This window comes from Micropterus salmoides, unplaced genomic scaffold (genome assembly GCF_014851395.1).
Source record: "Micropterus salmoides isolate LMB-PRFRI ecotype aquatic unplaced genomic scaffold, ASM1485139v1 Ms_hic_scaffold_11, whole genome shotgun sequence".
NCBI classification, from domain to species: domain Eukaryota; kingdom Metazoa; phylum Chordata; class Actinopteri; order Centrarchiformes; family Centrarchidae; genus Micropterus; species Micropterus salmoides.
The window spans coordinates 23,782,601-23,805,392 of NW_024040152.1; the positions used below are offsets into that span (position 1 = coordinate 23,782,601).

The 22,792-nt window shown below is 40.5% G+C and overlaps 1 protein-coding gene across 1 annotated transcript in view; it reads left to right on the top strand.

Annotated features, from left to right (window-relative positions):
- The first annotated feature begins 21,029 nt into the window (after positions 1 to 21,029).
- LOC119897891 (A disintegrin and metalloproteinase with thrombospondin motifs 16) overlaps positions 21,030 to 22,792 on the top strand; it is a 60,410-nt gene continuing 58,647 nt past the window's right edge. The window contains exons 1-2 of the mRNA XM_038711909.1: positions 21,030 to 21,656; positions 21,810 to 21,900. Coding sequence (XP_038567837.1) covers positions 21,573 to 21,656; positions 21,810 to 21,900 — 175 coding nt within the window. The 5' untranslated portion in view covers positions 21,030 to 21,572. The remainder of the gene's footprint in view (positions 21,657 to 21,809; positions 21,901 to 22,792) is intronic.

The following is a 22,792-nucleotide window of genomic DNA, read 5'->3' on the forward strand; positions in this document are numbered from 1 at the left end:
TGTTTCTGAGCAAACGACATCCAACACACCTAGAAGAGAAATCTCCATGCCAGATAAATCAACATTCAACATCAATAGGAACAAGAAAAATGTGAGAAAACAAAGGATTCTTTTTGTTGAGTGGATATAGTCAGTCATCAACAGGTGTCTTTGTCCAAACCTTTTCACTTGGTTTTGTTCTTTCCCAAATTGCAAATAAATTGAATGTAGAAATTCAGACACTTGCTAAAAACAAGAGTTGCTGTTGTAGTCCCTGGCACAAAATGGATTATGCTTATCCACACAGAAAAAGATCACACAATACCACAAATATCTGCCAAAGTATGTCACACTGCTTCCTACAGCAGGACTACAAGGTGAATGGAAACTTATTTGTTAGTGTCATAACATGGCAACTGTATAATTTTGTAAGGAGTATCACCACAACATTACATAGTATGGGTCCGTAAGATAAAGAGAACATCTCAAGAAATGTCTTTTTTTACCTCTATGTGTTTGGCATTAGCTAGGTCTACATTCTGCATAGTTACATGCTCATGACAAACTAATATCTAACTCCAAATTGGACTGGAGGAGGGCTAATGTGCCTCTGCTGCAACATAGTCAGGGCAGCTGCTACCAAGGCAGGCTGTTTCCAATGAAAGGGATTAGTGAAAACCAGTTGCCAGTGGATAAATGAGAGCCATGGGATCGTACGGGTCTCCCTGAAACAGGAAAAGAAACACATACACTACATATCTTCACAAAAGCACACAATTTACATTAGCACACGCTGCCACTATGAAGCAGAAGCATTCACTTTTACATACATACAAGCAGACATATGCAGACAGAGCACACAAAAATATTGTGACAAAATTCTACTGGGGAAGTACTGTTAGCCAGTTAGTATTTTGCAAATGGTCTGCCATTTTCAGATAATGGTTGTGGTTTTAGTTGTCTCAGCTATATGGATAGAGTTATGGTAGGCCATACAAATCAATAGCTTGGCCAAAATAGACACCAACTATCCAACTGCCCTGTGCTATACATTCTGGGTGCACCAGCTAGACATTGCGTGCTGTCAAATTGTACAGCTGCGCTATAGAGTCAGGTTGCACACGCTATCCAGGTCCCTACGCTATCAACTCGGGTCACAGGCTATGACCAATTCATCATTGGTCATCAGTTGCCTTTCATCTTATTAGACATGTAAACTAACACTACTGCAAAGCATGTGAAATATATTGTGATTTTGGGTTTTAGTTGGCCCAAGTTAGATAATGTTAAATCGCCTATAGTGATGTAAGGGCAGCCAGCTAAATTATCACAGATCTGCCGCTGTTTGCTAGTTGAATTTAGATTTATTGTTGTTTTACCGATACTTGAGTACACAGCTTCTTCACTGTCTCAGTCGCTGCAACTTACTTGACCCACATAATATACAGGAGACAGGACTACACAGTGACCCATTCACAACAGTAACGTTACTTACTGGAACAGCGTAAGGAGCTGCGTCTGCAGCTGCCTCAGGCTGACCGTGGCTCTGGCGGTCCTTCTTCTGGTCGCGGTGGTCCCACCAGCGAGCAGGAGAACGGGGTGGGCGGGGGGAAGGCTGGGCTGAGCCGACGTGACGCCTGATGCTCTCTGCTTCCTGGGCACCAGACCTGTCCGGGCCACCAGATCCTTCCTGATAGTCTCAGGGATGGTGTACTGCAGAAGTCACAGAATACGGTGAATCTGGGTCAGCTAGACACGTATCCGGGCAGCGGAGATGGCCGCAGCGGCGCACTCTGTGAGCTGTACACTGGCCCCTTTGCTGATCTTCTCCTTTTCTTCTTCCGTCACGGTGGTGGAGTTAGCCGCTAGCTTCGTGAAGGAGGAAGCAATCAGCGCCGTGTTGTTGGTGGAGGCTGAGTTCTGGACGGTGCATTGGTGGGCTCTGTCAGCGAGACGGGCCACCCAGAGAGGCCAGAAGGGGGCGCTGTGCGGTCGCCGCCTGAGCTGACTTCACATCGAAGAACGGCGTGAGGTTGGACTCCAGCGGAGGGACCAGGCTGAAACCCTGGTCCAAGAAGCCTTCCACCTTGGTGATGGGGATGTAGGTGGAAACAGGAGCCTGCAGAGTCTTCAGGTTCGAGGCGGCACCTTCCTGGTACTGCCAGATGAGAGGGGAAATTTATCAGTGCCACACATGCATGCACAGGGGAAATCTATACAAAATAGAACTTACTGAACCTACACACTGTTTACTTGTATTTGTTTATAGCCCGGTCCACATATATGTGTGTATGGGTCGGAATGTCGAATTGGTCAGCAATGCAATCTGAATGAAAATTCAGACATTGGAAATCGCTTGATGTCGAATCGGTCAGAGCCTCTGACCAGGTCAGCTAGATAGGTGGTGTCCATCTTGGCCAAGCTGTTTAATTGTATGGCCTACTATACATGCACCATTCACAATATTGGGTTCATAAGAACAAGACAAGAAGATATATTAACACCATTTTAATGAAATATTAAAGGCTGAATTATGTAAATGGGGGGTCTGGGGTCCTCCCCTAGAAAATTTTGAGCACTAAACACATAATTTCCTGCATTCTGAAGACATTTTCTGCACCAATTTATGGTAGAATTGTCTTTATTTATATAAAGTGATTCGGGTGACAGTTCAAACAGAATATAATGCAGTACTCAGCAGCTTGTTGTTTTAGCTTAAGAAACAATTTTTTTTAAACATTACTTGTTGAAAGCCATTTTAAGAACATATTAACAAATGCTTAAAAAAAAAAGTGATGGAGACATGTCCCCAGTATCCCCAGTGTAAATGACACCTATGAAATGAATACAATATTTGTGCACTAACTACAACTCAAAAATTGTGCGGTATGAGTTGTTGCAATTAGTTACACCTTGGTTGGATAATGTAATGTAATCTAATATGTCAACTGCTTAAGTAATTATTCATTCTATTCTGTATTGGCTTGAAACAACAGGATAAGGAGTTGCTCCGGTTTGTTTTTTCCTTGTCCCAGTTATCAGCGTATCTGGGTGATGTAGTTTAATGTACATCAATCAGCATGTTGTATGTTTCCATTCACATAACGTTAGCCTACAACACAGACATCGTCCTCGTCTCATACACAACTATCTCTCCGTTGCTGTTGTAACGTTTACTGAACAGTAACCTGCAGGCGGGTCTTCCAGCTCTGCTGTTTAATTAGCGCTCGCCATAGTGTGACTGACTCGCACGCTGATCCGTTTGTTGTGCTAACCTCAGCGCCACTGCCCTCAGCCTCGTCCACCAACATGTCCGTGTCTCTGGCTTTCTGAATTTCAGACACTTGCCCATTTTGAGGCGACCAGCTAACATTAGCAGGGTAGTAGCTCCACAGTAGGAGCTGTCATGTGACATTATATATACTGTATTTTATCTCTCACTTACTGTTTAGTCCTTGATTGACACACTCCTGGTTCTTACACAGCAGTTAAAGCTTTTGACTAGTGCTAGCAAAAATAAATTAAAATATTTTCTACTGAGACTTTTTTGAGATTGGTATGTAGCCTACTCTGGGTCCAAAACTGCCAAAGTCTTGCAGTCTCCCGCCTTACTATGCTTTAATATTACCAAATAACCAAACCAATTGCCAGTGATGGAAATTTAAGCATAACAATCTTAAAAAGTATTTCCAAACTTACTTAGTACTGTGTGACAAAGTAAGGCTTGCTTTCCACAGTCAATGCCAGTGGTGACATATTGACATTTCCCTGTGGGCTTGCCAAAGCTGTATGAGCTTGCTGCTGAGGTTCACCACTATAAGCTTGTATACTGAACTAAACTACTGCTGAACGATTAATCATTTTCAAATCGAAATTGCGACTTGAAAGAACGCATTTACCTAATTGTGAAGTCAGCGATTAAAATGTAGGTTATCATGCAATCTGACCAGTCATGCAGTTAAAAATTCATTCAGTTTCGTCCTTGTGTAAACCTGCTCCCCAATCACAAGTGCCATGCTTCTATGCCTTTGGTGTGAGAGACCAGGATTCAATCCCCACTGTGATTCATCCACCCCTAGTTGCTCCAGAGGCGTGTGACCTCTGACAAGTCGCTTTGGATAAATAATGTAATGTAAAACAAATGAAACTGGAGGAAAACGTGGGATAATGGCCAACACAGGCAGTGACTGTGCAGCGGTTTTGTTCGGCATCAGCTCACACTGAAGTGTTTCAGCAGCGGAGTGTTTAGCCTGCCCTATAATGTTGACGTGTTGTTAATTTGTCCATTCTTGTGCTTCACCGACGGATAACAGCTCTCAGTGAGCCCATTTTGTTCCGCTCTTTGCTGACTTGCTCAAGATTTTGTTAATTGGTTCAGTTGTCCTTACTTTTTGTGCTTCTACTATGGTTATGTAAGCTACATTGTTAAATTGTTTCTTTTTCATTTGTTTTAAATGTGTTTGTTGTTGTTATGCGACCAGGAGTCTGCACAGGGTGTTTTATTTTGAAAACTGATTGATTGATTCTCTCTGCCGTTCTGTGTCTGACTTCCTGCCCAGTTTATCTGCTCTGTGCTGCTTGTCACGGCTTCTGTCAAAAATAGACTGGCAGTGAATATTGAACTTTAAAAAAATAATAATTGCAAATTGAATCGTAATTGCAATATCTTGCAGAAAAATCGCAATCAATTTTTCGCCAAAATCGTTCAGCCCTAAACTAAACCTGACTCGACTTGGCTTTTGGTGCAAAATCCTGTACATGCCTATCTGCTACATATAAGCCAAAGAATTCCGCAGTACCGCATGGGGACTTCAGGGTTCAAGAGATTGGTGATTCTGTACCAAAACTAGACAGTACCCACAGTGCTTGTTAGACTGTGGCTGCCTGTGGATTTTAGTGAGTAAATAAATGTTTTGCATATCAATGTAAATACTTTTATCTTCTCCAACTATCTTTATTTATAATGCTACTGTCATGATATACGATGCATGTTTTAATAGAGTTTGCTTATTTACTGTAAAACATCTAAAAATATGCTTACATATTGCACCAATATTAATCCAGACTAATGCGATAGACAGACAGACATACAGACATATTCAGGCATAGCGACAAATCTGAAACATCAACACAGATGTAAAGAGAACAAACTTAGACCTACATACTGATAGTTTAAGGGTCTGGTAAAAGACTCAGGATGAGTTTCACACTGCCCCTGGAGATGAACCCAGTATGCCAGCTTTAATGTCACTTTTGTTAGGTGTGGCTGAAAAGGACTCGATGGCGACCTGTCAATCAGGCTTGAGTGACTCGTATTTAACCAGCGCCATTGAAAAAGCTTATTATGAGTTGGCTGTTCACTTTCCCTGGTGAGTACATCAGCACCTACCTACGCAAGCTAGCTAGCTCCACACACAGCTGTTAGCTCCACCGTAAATTGCAGTTAAGGTGAATGTAATACAACAAAAGGATGTGCAACAATGGTTGGAAATTGACAAAGGCAAGTTAAAATGACTAGTTCAAGGAAGCACAGATCAAAAGTTGGTGCAATAAATTACTTGACATATGTGCGTCATAGTAAGTGGTTATATTTTATTGTACCATTTTTTGTCTGACCTCAAACTTGTGTCCAAATGTCAGATCCGTCTCGCTTGTCAGTGTCAAATCTCTGTCATCTTTTATCTTTGACCCAGATCGAAGGTAGGAATGTAGTTTTTTACTAGTAGAGACATGCATATGTAAACTCCCTGCATTATGGGTTCACAGGGCATTCCACATTCCAAAGGAGATCATTTTTTAAAAAGTTATATTATAGTGACTGCAGAAATATATTCATAGAGAATTTATGGTTGATGGTTTTATTGCTCATTGTTACACTAAACAAATTAAATATTCCAAAAAAAGGATTTTATAGTTTGTGTTAACACCATAACAATTGTCAATATTTTTAAGGATTTGTGAGGTTTGGAAAGCAAAAAATAACTGTGAAAGGTATGAATTTCAAGTAAATAAATGTCATACTGCCAATTTAGAATTTGCCCCCAAAAATTCAACACACTGAGAAGAACAAATGGAGCAGGCTACTCCATCCTTAAATCTATCAACTAACTGGATTTTTTCCCCCTACAGCCATAGTTTTACCTCATGGGTTTCTTTCAGTGTTTGAAGTTTCCAGACAAATGTTTTCAGGTTCACTGGCACAGCCACTCAGGCAGCCATGACAACTTCAGTCAACTTGCATCTCAGGACCTTTGAACCTCACAAAAATAAAGCTTTGCTCCTGCTACAGATGGTCACCTAGTCTGTCGCTGACGGGGACACATGCTGTCAGAGGTGGTGACCTGTGATGATAGTCCAAGTATGAGCGTGTGTGTGACTTAATCCAGCAAGCAATAGCCGTCATTTCACTATAGACCTGATTTAGTCCGGCTATGAGTAACCCACTTCTAGCCGCAATAACTACATGTGGTTACATGACTTTTTTTCCAAAATAACTTGCAATGTGTATGATATTCCATCATTTAAGCAAGGTCTACAGTGATTAAAGTTTTTTGTTTCATTTCTTACAGATGATTTACGTGCAGCCTGTGCGTAGACATGATTTAGCTCGTAGACAGACAGGCTATTTGTAGCCCACTTTTAGTTTTTTGCCCTGGCAGCACCTGAGATGGTTGATATCCCATTATTTTTGCAATGTCAATAATATCTACAAGATATTAAGTGTCATTAAATTGACATGGTCTATCTGTAGCCACAATTTAGCTCTTATTTGGACAGGCTACGTGTAGTCTGCTTTTAGCCCATCCGGCAAAATAGAGGCGATTAGTGGTCTAATATCAACGGCTTGGCTGTAGCCCTGTTTCAGACCAAATTGGTTACATGTAGTTTTCACCCATGCAGCTGTTGAGGTGCGTGATATCATTTCATCAAATGCAAGTAAACGTTTGAAACATTAAAATTATCTTTATTTTCGCTGTAACGTTCACTACATTAACTTTCATTTTAATTTATAACAAAATGCAATTACTATTTTCAACCGCTAGATGGCAGCTGTAGCCCTACTGACACATGACTACTAGCAATACGAGACTTGAAAGTTAGACATCAGGGACGGCCAGAAAGACATCCGCCATTTTTAAACAAGGGATACGTTACGATTTCGGCCTTTCAGCGAGCAAGGGCGAGAGTTTACTGCAAACACTGGAAGCGAAAAGACATTTACTTTGGTCTTGTAAGTATCTGTGTCTTTGTTTGACATGTCTTCATTATTTATCTACATTATATATTAACGTGTAGGAACCGGGACATTTCAGCGGGTAACAGTGTAGAGTAAGGCACATTGTGGTTAGCTTAACACGCTGCATGCAAGTGTAACTTAACGTTACTCCATGATGATTTCCTCGTGCCCTTACAAACTATATTATCGGAATTCAGAAGGGGTGAACATAAAACATGTACAACATTACCTATTATAATTTGTAATGAAAGCCACACATATTTTATGTTTAGTTTTTTACTTTTGACACTAAATATTTATTGCAAATTCTCCAGCATACAGTCAACAAAGACAACAATAAATATTCAGAACAGAACACTTACTTTCACAGCAGATAGCTCTCTCAAAAGAATAAAAGCAACTTTCTCTATTTGGTTGTTCTAATGCAACATGGCTAAAACATGTGTCCTGTTCAAGTATCTTTATATTTTCCATAGAGATAAATGGGTTAGTAATAAATACTTTTAAATTAAAAAGGAAAAAAACGTTATGAATGATTTTTTTTTAACCTTCAGTAGAATGATATTTAGATGATAATTAGAAACATACTGTATGTTTTCATTTAAAATCATTTGATGATAGTAGTCATGTCTTAGTACATAGTCAAATTATAATGTTTACTTATATTCATATTCTTACATATTCAACAGTTATGGATCCCATTTACCTGAGAGACTGGCGCCAACCAAGAGACCCATCTGATGCTCTTCCTTCATCAAGTAGCAGCGTAGATGAAGATCTAGATTTGGATGTAGCCAACCAATTTATTTTATCATTATTTATGTTTTTATTACCGCATGTTGTTAAAATTGTTTGTATTTTCATATATATATGAACTGTTTTGTATTTATAATATTTTAGCAGTAATTCCTTTATATTTTCATCATGTTGTATTATCTTAAGTTGTCTACATTGTAATCCTTTTTCTTAATAAAATCTTTATATTTAATTTGTTTGGACGGATTACCATTTGTGAGAACCTGTTTTGTTTGAGAAGAAACAATCCTTTAGCCACTATTCTGTTGTCTGTTAGAGGTAGATATGTATGTCTATTAACTTTTCACTGACAGCCCAAATTCAACCTTGTTTTAGCCTAGACCCATTTTCACCATCTATTACACGACTATATGTAGCCGTTCAATGGTGGTCTGATTGATGACTAGACTATTCTTGAGCTATAGTTAGACATCTAACAAACTTTCACTGACAGCCCAAATTCAGCCCTGTTTTAGCCTAGACCCATTTTCACCATCTATTACACTTCTATATGTAGCCGTTCAATAGTGGTCTAATTGATGACTAGACTACTTTTGGGCTATGGTTAGATTCTCCGGCGTCACTCAGCCTGCCGAATGAACGAAAGACTGAGGAGGACCCATGTGAGCGGTGAGCGAGTAGTTCATTCCTGCTCCACAGTAGGAGCTGTCATGAGACAAATGAACGACTCAAACCATAGACCCACAGTTGAGAGTCGTGAACTGATCAATTCTGTTTCCTGTGCTGACGGAGCCCATGCAGCTGCCGTGTGACGAGTGAACGTAACAGTCCGAGATCCTTCACGCATGTGTGAAAATGAACGAATCACTCACTGAGACAACCTGTTCCTCCCGAGTCATACACACGGTTAGGTCTTATGAACGAAACATTCATTGAACGACGCATCACTAACTCAGACATGTTCAGGCTCTGTTACTTCAATGTTCCCGTCTCAAAGGCAGATCAACACCGGCGTCATACCTTTCATTCAGCGCAGCGAGCCACATATCGGCACAATCCTCCAGAAAAAAGGCTAAAAAAGTAAAGTGACAGCGGCTATAGACAGGCAGGGAGAACAGACAGAGCTGGAAACTCGGGTAAACTCCCACTGCAACATTACAGTAATAGTAATAATGATTTTAGCCAACGTGCTACATCGTTAGCTCGCCTGCTGCTTTTCAGTAACTATCTTTACTATCTGTGAATCTGTCACCGGAGGCTCAGCAATGTCAGCACAGCTAATTGTATTGGATGATAATGAAACGGTTAGTGAGCTGAAATGAATATTATAATGAAATTGTGTCACACTTTATAACAGTTAGACTGCAGTAAGTAACTTTACTGTAACTAGTGTTAGTGGATGGCTCCTCCTGTGTTGGTGTGACCGTTTTGATGCAGTGTTTTATGTTATGTGGCGGTTCGGACCGGATAACATTAGCAACTGCTCGGCGTTAGCCGGCGAGCTAACATGACTTTCTCTGTGTTTCTCCAGCTTTACTAATGCTCACTTTGTTCTTAATCGGCATCATCTGAACCTATTTGGCCTGATGGGCTTCAGCACAAACCTTTATTGTTGTTTTGTATCATTACGTGGAGCCTTTGTTTTGCTGTGAGCTGGTTGTTTTATGGTGCTAGTGGACTGCATGTCGTTAGCTGCTGTGTTGTCGCTGTAGTCTAAGAGAGGCTCGGGAGCGCGCACAGGGCTGAATCCGACTCAGAGACCTCACATTAAAAGCAGAAAAGTGGCTGATGCAAGCAATGGAGAAAACAGGTGTGTGCTTCATTTCTAAATGAGTTTTGAGTCCATTGACAATAAGGCAATGAAAATTTAATTAATTTCATTGAAGAACTTACATATAGTCCTTTTAAAGGATAATTTCAGTATTTTTAAACCTGGGTCCTATTTTCATGTATTTTCATGTCAAAATGAGTAGTAGATACTAGAGCCCGACCTATTTATCGGCCGATATGAGCTAATTGCATTTAATCGGCATCGGCCGTTTATAACAGCAGATGTATGACTATTAAAAAAGAAACAGATTCAGATACTTCACTCATGTCATGGGTGTTGCATAGTTTGCCCACCAGAGGGAGCGCTGCAGCTGTTAACTACACTGCCTCACCACAAAAACCACAGAAGAATCAGCTGACCGCAGTCTACAGGTGCCAGCCTGCAGCATTTAGAAACACACAGAGGGCTGTGTTAGCGGTGAGTCAGTCTTTTGTCACATTGATTACATGACTTAAATAATTATAATAAAAACAGCCACAATCACTTCTCCTCTCATGAAAACATTCGTGACTTGCTAACCCTCCCGTTTTTCACTGCACTCTCCCGGTTTCCTCCCGGCTCACAGCAGTTTAGTGTTACGGTAGTGTTTAAAGCTACACTGCTGACTAACGTGGTTGTACATTTATTTTTGAAACAGTGTATCAGTTCTAGCGAACGTTCCACCTTTGTTCCACCTTCTAAATATTTTCTAAAATCACATAACATTACAGCAGCTAACGCTGCCCGTTGCTAAATTAGCCACAAAGCTAATGCCGTGTTTATCGGCGGCGGAGCACTAACATTGATGAGCCGCTAAATTATAGCTTCTGACTTATTCTAAATATATCTGCCAGTTATAGTCTGCATGTCTGAAATTAATAAACCAGAGTGGACATGTAAATAAACGTGAGCAGAATAAGAAAATAACACTGCTTTCTGTAGCTCCTCTTTTTGTGACATTGTAGATGTGAAACTGGTTATAGTTATAACGTTTGTTAAATGAAATCTCAAAACAGCAAGTCCTCGTTGTAGACAGTCATTTAATATTAGATGCATTCAACAGCAGGTCGCTGTATCGCAGTGGCATTATTTAGACAGAATGGTGGTTAAGAAATGGTTTCACGTAGCTTGGTTAGAATTAAAGAGTGCTGGTAAAGGGATAAACTAGATGTGAATATGCTACATTGAAATGATGGCAGATTATGTGTAAAGTGAAATACACATGCTTATTCTCTCTCACTGAAAAAGTTGCACCTTCCAGCAGCAAATAGTTATTGATGTGCAATTGTTTACATGTTCACTTTTTGAGACAGTAATCTATTTTATTAACATAAATCATTTAGGAAAAGGTTTTATAGCCCACATACATACCAGCTTTCAATATCGGCCTGTTCTAAATGTAGTTTAGACAGTAAAGGGGTCTATTCTCAAAATCGAAATATCGGCTCATAAATTGGCTCCTTTTCACTTAAATATCGGCATCGGCCCCCAAAAACCCATATTGTTCGGGCTAGTAGGTACAAAAGGTTTGGAATCCGTGCATTGAGTGGCTTCAGTGGGCAGCTGCAAACCACCTGCAGTGGCTGCAACATATTCCTTCGGGCAAATTGTGTCCACCAAAGTTACGTCCTCAAAAAGTGCTTCTTTTCGCCACCAACAGGTTCAGACTGTTATAAGAGATGTCTTACAAGAGTGAGTCATGAGTGACTCCACGTGACACCCACGGAAGTCTCGCTTAAGGACAATTCATGCTCTGAAATCTCGTGAGAGTCAAGTCGAAGGTCTGAGCCTGTGAGTGGCAAAAAGAAGAACTTTTTGTGGACGGTCAAAATTGCCCCGACTGTAGCTGGTTTGCAACTGCCGGCTAAAGCCATCTACTGCAAGGATTTCTAATTTTTTTTTTATGTTCTAGTCATTCTGACGCCAAAATAAATGAAAATAGGGTCCAGGTTTAAAGATACCAAAATGATCCTTTCCCATATGTTATTTAAATGCAGTTAGGTGCGCACACACACGTTTACACACATCCACACCTGGAAGCTGCTCAGTACAGCAGGTGGGGATTAAGTGACTTGGTCAAGGGCACCTCAGTGCTGCTCTTTCACTTTTCCTGTCCAGAATTACCCTGCCAATTTGAGGATGAAACCACTGACCTCCCAGCCATAAGCTTGTGAATCCTATGTGAGGCCACCAGCCACTCATCATAACAGACAACTCTAAAAAGTATGTGCAGACTCATAAAATTCATTTGAGCTTCTGTAGCAAAATGAATGGTGTTTCACTGCAGCACTAGCAAAAGGTCTGTAATCATGTTTAACATTACTTTCAATTGTCTTGGTAATTACTCATCATTTAATACTAAATATTTAAATTTCAAAAGATGACCCTGATGAAACTTACACAGTTACTTACATTTTACAAAGCACCGTCAGTAGCTCAGTAGCAGTAATTGCATCACCTGTCTTGATGTTTCATCTGTTTTGACTTCTCTGAAACTCTAATGATCCTCGGCCATATAGATCACCTGCTAGATCCCTTACAGGCTCATTCATGGACACTAATTCAATGCTGTGAGTAAACCTTAACTTGAATGTCCATCAGTATAATTCCGTTCAGCTTGTCTGCACTTTGACGAAATTAAGCATTACTAAAGGAACAAAGCAGGCCCTTCATAGGGAAAGGTGGAAGGTTTCTGCAACCACACAAGGCATTCCATTCAATCATGGCTGAAAATTTGATGTGGATGGAAGTCATGGCCAAAGAGTTCCACAATACAGGCTTGGCATCCAGGTAGAGGATAGTTTCATTGTCAATTAGGCCCTTGTGCCACCTAGTAAAACCCCTGTGCATGTACAGAGTGTGTGTGTGTGTGTGTGTAATAGTGTGATGAAACTATATTGCCATATGCCATATTCACCACCATTACTCTGATATTTAGTCTAGAGTTTTCACTAATTTCACAGGACTTAGTGGAAAAATACAGCTTCACATTCAGTATGGCGATCTGCTGCGTGTGTGTGTGTGTGTGTGTGTATTTGTGGGTGGTCTGGAAGATTTCCATACTTTCATTATCCTGGGGGGTGAGGCAAGTTGTTGATTTGGTGACTGGAGGTGAATGAAAATTTTGTCAGCGTTATGTGCTAACAAAGGAAATTTTAATCTACATCAGCAAGTTTACTCGGTGCAGCTTTGTACTGCTGTTGTGCAACTCATTTGTTAAAATTCATCATGCATAAAAACGGTTACTGAGATAAGGTGAGTAACAAGTGTAAAGTGCACCAGCACAATGCCCTTAGCATCTGTAATGTGATTTACTGATCAATTTCAAGACCCTTAGTGAGGAACTAACATCTGTGGGAGCTGAGTAGTTACACTGAATAAATCCTTAAGTTGAGTGTTTCATTCAAACGCTGGCTAATTAACTTGGTCTGTAATCCTTTATCACACACATTAAAGATCATTCACTGTGCTAGACCAAGCTATTTATTTAACACTATAAAACCTTGGCCCTTTTCATACTCTGGCTGACCCACATTGGTACCTGGAAACTCCAGGGGTTCAGTGGAAGTTACTGTGGTAGCCACTATATAGGGCCACACACTTTGCATGTGTTGTGTATTACAGTTGCAAGTATTTAAGCATAGTTTCTCTGGGAGGTAAGTCAACTGTGAAGCAGTACTGAATGAGTAGTACAATGAAGAATGTAGAAAGATAGTTATCTGGTGCTGATTTAATACTTTATGGAGATTATCCATTCAGTTATCACTCAAAAGGGAGAGGTCAGTTGATGATGGAATCTAGACACACAAAACATAAACCCCTTGCAACACATTTCATTGCATTATCTACTATACAGAAATTGGTACATTGACTGGTTTTGTGAATTCTGTTTGACTGAGGATTTTGCAGTATGAACATTCACACACACCCTACTGAACGGGGGCTGTTGTTCTTTTCCTCATCTTCCTGCCAGCAGGTCCAGTTCCACACCACACTATGGACACTGGTGGGTTGTGTGGGTCAGAGACTCTGAGACTCTTGGCCAGACATCGGTTTCCCACAGGGTGAAACCCCGCCACTAGTCTGTAGACATGCAAATGTTTGAGTGCCGAGAAAGAAACACTTTCCTATGGGTCTGGCACTGTAAAATAGAGCTTCTGTACAGTGCAGAAAGTAAAGTTGCTACTGAGACTGGCATCACATTCATCCTAGATTTGTTCAAGATTTAAGCAAAGTTTCAGGAGATTTTAATGAAAATGCTTAAGCCAACACATATTCCCAATGTAAAGATGCTGCAGATTAGGTTTTTGTCTAACTCTGACTCTTTAAAACTTCAAACAAGTTTTCATCTGCCATTTCTGAGTATTTTTCCCAGTCAAGATGAAGGCAGTTATTACAGAGCTGCTTACACAATACAGAGGTGATGAACTTTTGCAGGCTTTCGCCCCTGCAGAGTGTCATAAGACTAGCCACTTTGTTTTTAGGTTTCACCCCTTCAGAGATGCTCTTTCTGCCCCAGCGATCACATACAGCAGACTACCAATAATTAGCGCAATTCTTCAGCCCTTCATTTTCATCTTGGGCTCTTAAACCCAGAGAGAGAGGTGTTGTGTTAGCAAGTATCTAATATTGCCTCTGTAACTTTAATGCAGGGGAGTACATTTTAAAAAGAAAAGAAGTAATAAAAAAGATTAAAAAAAAACTGTATGTAAGTTGCAGTTATGGGTTTCTGTGGTTTATCTCCTCAAATAAAAGTAAAACACAACATAATTATCTTAATTACTTACAAGGGGGAATATGTGACCTAAACCATTAACTCTGCTAGTGTAGTAATTAAAGAACTTCATGTACTCAAAGCGCAACCAGTGTTTTGATAGGACACTTGTTGCCGAAAATAATACGCAACTGATTGGATTATTAGCCTAAACCGCTACTTGGACAGCAATAGATCAACATGATGATTACCACTATTAATCAGATTAATCAGGAATATGACAGTTTCATCCAGTATCATGTCCCAATGTGAACTATCACTGCTCACATGATCAAACAGGGTCAGAACTAGACCTCCCACACTGCAACACTTCTCGGGCCAGCTGATGTGGAGCACTGACATCAGCACAATAACTTCAGTAATCAGTGGTTATTATGAAGACTAATGCTTGAGTTGCTCAGCCATGTCCAATACATTAGCTAGTTCAGTGGAAGCTATTTGGAAGGGAGGGGGAAGCAGTACGATAACATGTACTCCAAGTGCAACTTTCCACTGGAGTGCTGGTGACCAACAATCTGCTGTTTTGTTAAAAAAAACTGAAGCTGCCAAGTCTCCATAATTGTACTGATTGCCACAAATAAAGTGGTTCAGGGTGACACATCTACAGTCATATTGTTTCAGAAGATTTAAAATCAACTAGTTCGTAAAAGAGGCACACAATGTGGTAACCCTTTTTTTGGGTAGTCACACAAAGTACAATATGTTGTTGAAGAGTAATGTGCATAAACCTTTTTAGTAATTTGTCTGGAAGAAAACTGTTATCATTTACAGAGTCACAAATTCAGCTCAAAACACATGTGAAGAGTCAAGAAACGGGCAGGAAACATCACTGCAGGCCCATCAAACTCTGTTCCAACTTCTCCCCTCTGGTTGGCGCCACAGAGCCCTGTACGCCAAAACAACCAGATTCTTTCCACAGTCATATAGTGTCAGAAAACAATCACCGTGCAATAATCCTGCAACATTTAAACATCCACTGTAACTACAAACTATACAGTTTTTTAACATGTACATGTCATCCTTATCATTATCAAAAATAAATCAAAGCATGCTTTTAATACTCTTTACAGACAAGTAGACATGTACATTACTGTACTGTCCACCTACCCCATGCGTATAATCTATAACATTAATCATTCAGTATTTATTCCAGCCTCTTCTTCTAATGTTGAGAGCAGTCAAGTTCCTTTTGTTATTGTAGCTACACATACATGGCCAATAAAGCTGATTCTGATTCTGAAAAGAGCAACTGCCCTGTGCTTTGTTCCTTCACCCATCTGACTTAATATTAATGCATTTACACTGCTAAAGAGAAACTAAAGACATATGGCAAACATTTGCATGTCTAAAGGCATATGGCAGCACACGTATAGTCTTGCTTGCTGTTGCTACAGTAGGTGACGTGAAGATGAAAAAATGATAAAAAATGTTGGCATGTTATGTTGGATTGACGGTAAGTCGGCTTTTCATTCTTCAGTTCAACCAAATTCCTATTGTGGGGTTCACATGCAGGGTTTGCAGTATTGCTCATAAACCATAGCATATCTTGAACCTTATATCAAAACGCAAAACTTTTGTGCAGTCTGGTTTATTTTGAATAAAATTTGTTTCTGCATTTTATGTAAGGTGACATTTTTTATACAGTGGATTTCTGATTTTGAAACTCATCTCTCTACCTGTATAAACCCTGCAGTGCCACCAGCATCCGGAACAACTACTTGTCATCTCCGCTCGGTCAGTCGGTCCCAGTATTCCCTATAGAAGGGATTCCTGTTCAGTGCTTAGTTTGCCAAAGTAGATGTAAAGAATTCAATATTAGTCTTCTAAAATATAAAGATTAAATGGATAACTGGGATTAGGATGAGCAGTGGCCAAAAGCCAGACTTCAGCACCATCTGCAAATATTTAGGGGAAACAGTTGTTTCCCTCTGAGCTGATACATCCAAGGTGTATGGGTTACACTCGATAAGGTCAAGACAATAACAGTAAATGCATCAGTATTCTTCGACAGGAGTACAGAATTTCCGCAAAGCCTGACTAAACCTTCAATCATCAAACTGGCTGGCAACCACCATCTCTCCCTGCTCCACACTCACCTTCATCTTCCTCTCCCACCTCCCTTCACTCTTGCTTCCTGTCAGCTCCCATCAGCCTCCCCTCTGTGATGCTCAGAGAGGAATTTTACAGCTGCTGTCAGCTTACTATTCACACACACACACACACACACAAGCACACACATACATGCATGTACAGGTTCACACTAACCCACAAAGACACATATGGACATAAATCACATACGAGAGCATGCACACAAACTCACATATGCTTACCACAAGCATACACTTTTATGCACACTCGCACACATGTTGCCTTGATGACAGTTTCAGACAGCTAATTAAATGAGACCATGAGTGAAAACTACCAGGAAAGACTAAAGCAGAAACTTAAAGACTCACATTGTGAGACTTAAAGGAGTAGTTTGAAATGGAAATTGGGGAGCACGCATTCGCTTTCTTGCTGAGCATCAGATGAGAAGATCAGTGCCACTCACATCTTTATGTTTAATATGAAGCTACTGCCAGCATCTTGTTAACTTAGCTAAGTTACCGAGGTGCTGGCAATAGCAATTAGTCTTCTTATCTAAGAAAACAAATAAGTATGCTTGCCAAAATGTTGAACTTTTCCTCAAAAACCCCTTCCTCTTACAACAGCAGCCAGAAACTTGCTCAAAGATTTAAATTGTTGCACGATTTCAAGATAATTGTTTTAGTGTATGTATTACTCATTTCAGACCAACATACAGATCAAACTCTTCCTGCGGTGATCAATAAACTAGTATGAATGTTTGCAGCTTGTCAAATGTAAAGTGAATTACTGTATGTGTGAGACTACATGTCTGTGTGTGTGTGTGTGTGTGTGTGTGTGTAAATACTGGCGGTGGAATGAGCTCTCTTTTTGCGCCGGCTCTTTGCCTTTGTACATCCCCAGATGATATTGAAGTCAGGCAAACAGGGGCGCTAAAAGAGAGACAGGCGGGCAGACAAACAAGCAGTCAGACAGGCAGGCAGACTGAGCTCAGAGGTTCAGAGGTCAAATCACTCACAGCGGCCAGCTCAGTTCGGACTACAGGGGGTTTCTTTATGCTCAAATTCTTCAAACAATACAGCGTCTTATAGTTATTTCTAAATCTGCTGTACCAGCACCCCCCCCCACACACACACACAATGAAGCTGTTTCAAAATTCAAAGCTTTGGAAACTTTCCAATCAGCTGTGTGCATTTGCATTTCCTGAACAAATACAAAGATTTTATTCACACAGAAATATATGAGCAGTCACATGGGTGCAGAGTGAGTATTGTATTGCAGTGTGTGCACACGTGTACGAATAAGGGGTGTGTGTGTGTGTATACGCGGGTGTGTATTAATATAGGAGGAGGAGGGGCGATATAACATCAGCAGCAGCTGACACTGTAGAGATTTCCTGAGCCTCCAAACATATGGTAGGAATTGTCTTCATGATGGCATTTTATCACTGATTAAATCCAGAATTGGCAAACGTAGGCAGAAATCTGGACATGTTTGTTTATGTATCAGTTTTATTTGCTTAGAGCATGTTACTCTCAGGATGACTTACATTTACTTTTGACGACGTATCTGTGGGGAGTTGCATTTATAGTGTCTCATTTATTCCCTTCCTGTCATTCAAAACAAATAAATCCTTCACATGTGACACCATCACTAATCTAAAGGCACAAAGACCTTTTTTTAACCTTTCTTTTACCCGGAAGTCTCATTGAGATCAGAAATCTCTTTTACAAGAGAGACCTGACCAAGGTAGCAGCCATACATAAACACAACATATTAAAATGCTACATTCAATCATGACAAAATTCACAAAAAAATTTATGACACTCTTAAATTTATCAATTGATGTACACGTTTCTAGTTTCATTTTGGAGATGTGTCGAACGGCTTGCTCAAACCCTCAGGACAGAGTGTCATTGAGAGCTGAAGTCCTGTCCCGCTTTCGGTTTAGCTTCTGTTCTTCTAGCATCCATTGTAATTGGTTGTCCTCAGAGGTCTTCTCTCATCACTCTCTCTAAAATGCTGACACAAGATACTGGGGAGTTCTTTTCATATCTTAAGCTAAATGACTATGTATAAAAGTGCTGAACGGATTTCTGTGTCACATATGTTGCTGTTGAATGCTAACAAAACAATTGTTCATTTGTTAAAGTTACTACAAGGAGTTTTTAACTGGTTATGAACCAGTCTCAATGTAATACTGATGCCTCTATATGACCTACTTAAGCAAACGAGACCATCAGCAAGAAGATTGGCTATTTCTCTATAGTTTTTCATAATGTCTGTCACCGGGTCTGATTGACCCGCGAAATCAGACAAAAAGATTTACAGCATGCAGGCCGGAAGAGTCTATACGTTCACATTCCCTGGCAAGTAGTGCGTATAGCGAGTAGTGTGTTAGCCAGTTAAAAGGAAGCAGGAGGAGATTTTTATTTTTAACGCTATAGTGTGTGGTTATGGCTGATACCGGGGCAGGATCAGCAAAGAGAAAAAGAAAAAGATTGGACAGTGATAGAGCATGGGCGAAAACATGAGTCAACCTTAGTCAGTCATTCAACAGATCAGATTTGTGGGATTTGAAATTATTTAAAACCGCTCCTGAATCCAAGTTATCTACTGGTTATGTGTTTAAACTAGGTGTGTAAGAAAGTGTGAGCTTCCAGAAGGCTTTATGGTGGAGGGAACTCAAGTTTTAATCTTTCAGGGAATAGTTCTTTTTAAGTACCCTAAAAAGCTTGTATTGTTAATATTTCTGTGTTAGGACAGCTGGAATAATGATTAGAAATTGTTACTTGTTTTCCAGTTGTTCAACTGGAGGTTGAGTTGGTTTAATGAATGGAGTTGAAACTGAGTTGGAGGTGGCTGAATAGTGGCTGCGAGGTTATGTTGGTCCTGTTCAGGTGCAGATCTGGTGGAAGTTTGCAGCTAGCTGACCAATAGCCAGGCACCTAGCCAAATATCTTTGTTTGTTGACTGAGGGATTTCCTTTGTTCTTTTGAAAAGTTTTTAAGTTTGTTTTGTTACTGGTTGTACCTCTAATCAGAATCAAACAAGGTAAAGCTGATTTTAGCTACTATGCTGCACACACAAATGTGCCCCAACCTGTCAATTTTAAATCTAAATTAAAAACACTGCTATGTTCTCCTGTGTCACTGATTGGTTTCTATTGAACTTTTATTTCCTTTTTGCATTTGGGGAAACATATTGCTATAATGTACTGTAACTGCATTTCATTTGATGTTTTTCATTTTATCTCATTTAAAAAATGAATTTTATTCTATCTTAATTAAATTTACTGTTGCTTATTGTTTTGACTGTCATTTTAATGATTTCCTCTCCCAGTGTAAAGTACTTTTGCTTTATACTGCCTATACAAACAAAGCTTCCTTCACACCCTCACAAAAACCAGCCTGAACTGTTTTCTGTGTTGTGTAAGATTCAAATTAAACATATTCACCAGGTGAAGATTAATCTGGCCTCCTTGTGTTCTTCTTCCACCTTTTCGACCAATCCTTCCGCCCATCTTCTGCGTCCTGCGTATTTCGGCTTCATCTTTGTAGAAACAAAAAAATCTTTTAAAAGATATACATTGCAGACTGACACTTGTGGAACAGAGGCTATAGCTTAAAAAACTTGGACCAGCTTGCTTACAATCACCTCTGATTCCTTTCAGTCTGATATTCTGACTTAGTGCCAAAAAGATCACACCGTAAACCGTCACACATTTATTTCTCCTGCAGCACAGCAGAAAACTCATCTGGTTTTCTTTTGGGGAGAATGAAATGCTCCAGAATATGAAACAAGCACTCCCGACCCTTTGGCTCCCACACTCCTAAGCACTTCCATGAATGATTGTGGGGAGTTTAGAAATGTTGGCACGCTGCCTATCAGTGCAGCTGCGGAATACGGGAGAGATGGGAGAATGACGAGCAGATTAAACAAGGTCAAAGGTGAAGTTTCAGACCGTAATCCATCACAAATTACTGATTACCTGCTACAGGGTGTAATCTCCAAATCACGTTTGAGTTACAAAACGCACACTACTGAATTCAAATATTTCCTGTACTTTAAACTTTGAAATGCATCATCGTTTTGAAATGCCCTGATGTGGAACAAACATAACAAACAGTTGTTGTTGCAGTGTCCTTGCAGTGCATGAAGGGAGGAAATGTAATTATCATTACCCTGCAAGCAAATATAACATTCTACCTGTTTTTCACACTTTTTGTGTCACACAGTGACTTGTACACATCCTCCTGCAACCTGAGAAATGGATACAAAGCGCATCTCTCAGCACAGGTGTCAATCTGATTGGCTACAGGCTGTAAGCTACTTACCCACAGCCCCTCCTTAAAACACACACATTGACACACACACACACACACAGAGTCCTCAGTTGCCTTGTGCTCCCTAGACAGACTCCCGGGGGAAACAGATTCAGACTCATTGCGACTTTCATAGAAGTCGCTCTGCTATTGCCAAGAGGAGACGCAGCCTATTTAAGACAATCACATGATTTCACTGGGAGTCAAAATGATCCTCGGGGGTCACTGGGTAGAGAGCGAGAGACCGGCAGAGTGAGCCTGTGTGTGTGTGTGTGTGTGTGTGAGAGAGAGAGAGAGAGAGAGAGAGACGTTCGATAGGCTACTGGTCTGACTGTCTCAGTGGGGGAAAAAAGAAAATGACTTGCGGGGACGGAGGACTTGAGTTCAAGCGATTTGCCGCATCGGGATACTGCGCATGGAAATGAATGGAAACCAAAGTGGCACAGCTGAAGAAGCCTGAATCTGAAACTTGTTGATGCTCAATTCACAGCAAGTCCTGCAGAACCGCTGCTGTAGGACTGGTTTATTGGAGCTTATGGGACTGCTGGCCAGTGACCGTGTGATTTAGGCATTCAGCTTTTGCACAAAGGTGATCCACAGAAAACAATGGCTTTCTTGCGGATTTGTTGGACAAACTGGACGCGGCCGTTGCTCGCTTTTCAACTCTTTTGCGTTTTCACACTGAGCAAAGTAAGTCAGCTGCACTATCTCCGCCGCTCCTGTACGCACATGCACGCAGAGCTCATAAAGTTGTCAGCACCTCAAATGAGTGCAGAGTTATTTTCAATGATTTTTTTTACAGCAAACGCAGACCAAGTCATATTAACATTTCCTTCCTTACAGAGCGTGCTTTTGAGTGATGGTGCTGACAGTGCTGAATCTCACCAAGAAGCATCCGCCCTGCTAAGATCTCTCAATTTACCTCAAAATACAGGTAGGCCTACATCAAGTGTAACAAATGACTTAACTGTGTTTTTTTTATTGTGGGAGAATGCGGGATGATCCGCCGGTTCATGCTTTTACTTTTTGGTACCATAACATTATTAAGCCCTCAACTACATCCCTCAAACGGCCAGCAGCATCAAACGGTGCTCACCTGCGCCTTGTGTTGCCTCTCTTCACCGCTGGGGGGCGACCTGCACCCTGAGACATAGCCATCAGTGTCTGCTGCAGCAGTGGAGCTCAAAGTGGGATCCACAACAAAATGGAGAACAGTTTGCTTTTGCAATAGATCATTAAGCAAATAACTGTAAAGGAATGATTGATTTGAACAATAAGCAGTAAAGAGAAAGTATCAGTATGTGACACAAAATGACAAATGGCACCCTCACCTTAGATTTGTATATCATGGGGAGTCACCAAAGCCTTCAGTGAAGATGCACTGATGCTCACTGTAGCTGCTTAGTATATTCAGTAAGTAGTGCAAGCCTTAAGTTTGAGACTTTCATCTGTTCTTTGTTTTGTGGATCTAACCTCATGTGGTGTGCTGAGTCAGCAACTGCTGTGGCTGTGCATTCTCCTTCCAGATCCTTTGATTTTTTTTTAAGTTACCATGAAAAGCAGAGACGTAAACAAATAAACAAACATCAAAACTCCTTTCTCTTGGCACATGTGGAGATGATCTAAAACTTAAGTGAGGGGAAGCCCTTTCTTCTGTTTCAGATCATCCCGCAGCCAGCGCTTTAACAACTCTTGCTCAGCGTTAATGTGTTTAACATCCATACAGCTATGTTTGAGTTGATTTGTTAAATTTAAGCCAAGGCACCCATTGGTTAGACCCCCTATCAATACTAATGGCACTCAGGAGCCACTAAATCAACAAACTA